Raw genomic sequence first — 4,028 nt, 5'->3', positions numbered from 1 at the left:
ATGCCGAGCTGAAGTCCACAAAGAGGGCCCGTGCATAGGTCCCTGGGGAGTCGAGGTGTTGCAGGATGTAATGCAGTGCCATGTTGACTGCATCGTCCACTGAACTGTTTGCCTGGTAGGTGAACTGCAGGGGGTCTACGATGTCTTTCACATGGGCCAGCACCATTTGATGGTTTGATTTGCTGCTTCATTGTATCCTATAATCTTATATCTTATATCGCTGAGCAGCAGTGGGCTTTACAGTACCACAGTGTTATTCAAAAAAAAGAATTTTTGTAGCTTTAGAGCTGCATGAATTGATTTCTTGGAAGTGAGAGGGCAAGTAGAACAAGCTATACACTCAACACTGACATATCATTTTACAAATTTGTTATGGGTGCCAACATTAGCATTATTCTTAAAGTGTATTTCTTGTCACACTACTAATACAATGCTCATGCTTTATTTTGGTTTCCTTGTGATGTAATTATGGCTTTTAGCTTGTTATATTCTCTATTATATTCATTAGCTAGTTTCTAATTGTGTCTGTCTACCCTTTGGTACTGAGCAGGTAGCACGGTGTGGATTTATTAAAAGGTTTTTTGTGTGTGCTGAAAAGAGTTTTGTGACTGGGGACAAGGGGGTGGAGTTGTAAGCCTGGAAAACAAAACTATTAGCTGAAAAGCACTAAAATGTCCCACAGAGTTGCAGAGCTAGGGGATAATTTTTATAGGTTTGTCACTATAAATGTAGTGTCCACAAGTCCAAAGTAGAAATTTCTATAAGAAGGTTGAAATGTTTTTCAAACTTAACATGAACATAAATAACAAGTCACCACATAGCATATATTCTCTCTGCATTATATTGTGTTCTTGTTGTATTTTTATTTGCTCCCTTCACTTGGTGCTTTAAAGTGCCTTAGATTTGTGATTTTACTGCTTATTTAGATTTGTGCCATTGCTCATCTACTTTATATTTCACTTATATTATGTGGCATTCATGTGGATGGCAAAGTAAGAATTTCATTGTACAGGGAAACACGTTTTCTAACTGTGCATATGACAAATAAACACTTTGACCTTTGACTTTGAAACACTTTGACCTCCAAGACTTCTTCCTTCCTAATAATTTCAAAACCCAAAGTTGCATAGTGATACATGAATGTTCCATGAAACTAATACATGCTTATTATTTCAGATGCTTGACAAATCAACTATCCCCAGAGACTTTGTTAATCCTGACCTCCTAATTCTGCAGTACTGCCCAGAAAGGGTTACATAAGGAATTGTTCTTGGATTTTTTAATTTTTATTTTAATGATCATGTGCTGATAATTGATTGTCTTTTATTCTCAGTTACAAAGTTAACAATTTCTTTATTTCCACAGAATGATCCACACATGTTTCTTGTCAAACTATTTGTTTCTTAAGATTATGTATTACAGCCTGGTGGAAGTAATTTAATTCTTGAAAGATTTTCTGATGCGGACTTATAGATTAAGCACAAGAGTTTCTCCACTGCACCTGAAAAACTTATCAGAAATCGTTGTCATAGCCACAAGAACCTCAACCAGTTAGAAGACTGGGCCTGCAGACTCCTGAGCCAATCACACAAAGCAACAATCAGTTAAATTAAAAACACTTTTTTGGTGCAACATCAATGAACAGCCAACGATAGAAGAACCCTGGTAATGCCAACATTCTGAAGACCTGGCCAACTGAGAAGTAGCACCTTCCGATAGCGAGCCTAGAAATCCAGCAACAGATTTGTCTTGAGGCCTCGGCTCGGAACCATCTCGACACTCCGGATCCTGCTCAACACTGGCCCAAAAAGCCTGCAAACCAGCACTTCTCTTCTCCTAGCCACATAGAAGCCCCGAAGTTAATGGCTATCTCCTGCTAACAGCTAAGTGCACTCTGGCTAACTGATGTCTCATGAAAACCGTAGCTATTAGTTCCCAAATTAAAGTCTATAACTTATAGCAATTGGCAGTTATTTTCCCTCTCCATAGTCATGATTAAACCCCAGAATCTAAATCTAGAATCTAGCTCAATTTTTGACTTCCACCATCGCTAACACCATTATTCATTCATTTATCAGAGCATTAACAAATGTACTACTTGCGTTATGTCTCTAATCCTGATCCTTTTCCCTGTGTTTTTTCTGATTTGTATTAATGATGTTTTTTTCAATAGGATAACATTTTTACATCCTTATGGAAGGCATAAGTAATAAGGGGGAAGAACACAACATGCGCCTGTGGTAATCCTATCATACTGCTTTTGTGACTTCCACTCCACACAGTAGACAGGCACACCTGTTAACAGCTTGCTGCAATTCAGATAAATGCAACAGGAACACTAAAAGCAATTCACTCACGTTCATGGAAGGTTGTGAAGAGGATCCTGAATTTACTCTTCCTGCTCCCCTCATCTGCCCAGAGCCTCACCACTCCCACAGAGGACACCAGCATGACATCATTGGCCACCGTGGAGCAGAACTTATTCTTCAGATGCTCAACTGAACTGCTGCCATCATAGATGGCAACAAAGTTCCTCTTGCACTCATTTGAATTGTGCATTTCATACTCCAGAAATCGCATGTAGATCTGGGGGGGGGGGGGGGGGATAGCACTTGTGGGGAGTGCGCGGGTCATTTTGGCTCATTCTTTCATATCTAGGATTTTTTTTTCCTAATGCTTTTAAAGGACTGTCACATTTTTGTGACAACAGTTGACTGATACTCATCTAGCAATACCAAAATGCACACTATATTGTTTCTTGTTAAATCATTTGCTTCACACTTTAGCACTTCACTTTATTTTAATGCATTTTAACGCTGGCATTTTGCTTTTACCTATAATGTAAAAGTGACAGCTGCACAGCTGAGTAGGTAATCTTAAATTGTATCAAATTCTTCCATTTTTGAGCAAACAGTTGTAAAAAAAAAAACATAATGTACTCAATACATAACACTAGGCTATTGTTATCAAGAGGCAGGAAAACCCCTTAAATTGTTCTTTGTTACAACTATGCAGCAATCTTTCAGTAAGTTATATTGTAGACAAATAGGTGCCAGCTACAGCTGACGTACAAACCTTAGCTCTTGGTGGAGCCCTGATATACCACCTGCAGTCCACAGCCTCAGTCTGCTGCACCTGGCCCTCCTTACCGATCTGTGTCGATTCTACGAAGCCTTCTGGACCACTCAGCTCAAACTCACAAACTGTGGAAAACCACATTTTGCTCTTGTTATACTAGTTTTCACTGAGTGTAAAAATGTGGAAACACTTTAGCCTACATTATCCTTCCAGAAAATTGAAGATTCAAATTTAGTTAATTGGGTAGATCGTTTTTAAAAAATGCATAAATACGTTATTCACAGCATTTCTATATTCAATCAAAGCTGCTGACCTGAATAATATACATTGTAGGACATCTAATATTATACTGTAAAATAACACGAGGTGAATACTCACATGGCAAAGCTGGCAGTGCCCCAAGATCTTTAAACTCTGGATCTGAAGGCAGAACAAAATATTGCTGGAGACAAACAATGCATTTACTGAAGTCCTTACTCAAACACTGCATGGAAAACAATCTGCATGTTAAAAGATCAAGCAAACATTTTTTATTAAAAAAAAAAAACTGGTGAATACATTTAGTTGTTCAGATCCCTTTTTTGTGCATCTGTATGCATATTCTACTAGTTACCTGCGTCTGGGTTGCACAGAAAATAGACGTACATTCACATAATATGACCAGATAGTGTAATTATGCAAGAGTAGGCAACTATCTAATACTGTATGTTCAAAATATATGTGAACATATGTATGTATATAGTATACATGGAAAATATACAAGCATCTTAAACATTTAAAATATGTGCATGTGATATTTAGTACAACATATTCTGTTCAGGAAATGAGCAGAGATTAAACAAAATCTCTTATCCTAGTGTTCTGGGTTAGGGATAAAGAAAAAACACAAAATCAAAATGATAATATTTAAAAACATATTGCAACACAAAATCAAACACAGCTGTCAGCAG

General features: G+C 37.7%; 1 protein-coding gene across 1 annotated transcript in view; it reads right to left on the bottom strand.

The window, feature by feature from the left end:
* LOC109962684 (neuropilin and tolloid-like protein 1) overlaps positions 1-4,028 on the bottom strand; it is a 17,299-nt gene that overhangs the window by 8,644 nt on the left and 4,627 nt on the right. The window contains exons 5-7 of the mRNA XM_020604591.1: positions 3,457-3,498; positions 3,076-3,203; positions 2,358-2,586 (exon numbers count right to left, since the gene is read on the bottom strand). Coding sequence (XP_020460247.1) covers positions 2,358-2,586; positions 3,076-3,203; positions 3,457-3,498 — 399 coding nt within the window. The remainder of the gene's footprint in view (positions 1-2,357; positions 2,587-3,075; positions 3,204-3,456; positions 3,499-4,028) is intronic.

This window comes from Monopterus albus, unplaced genomic scaffold (genome assembly GCF_001952655.1).
Source record: "Monopterus albus unplaced genomic scaffold, M_albus_1.0 scaffold66.1, whole genome shotgun sequence".
Lineage (NCBI taxonomy): Eukaryota > Metazoa > Chordata > Actinopteri > Synbranchiformes > Synbranchidae > Monopterus > Monopterus albus.
Note: the sequence above shows the minus strand (reverse complement) of the source record. Positions and strands in the feature narration are given on the sequence as shown.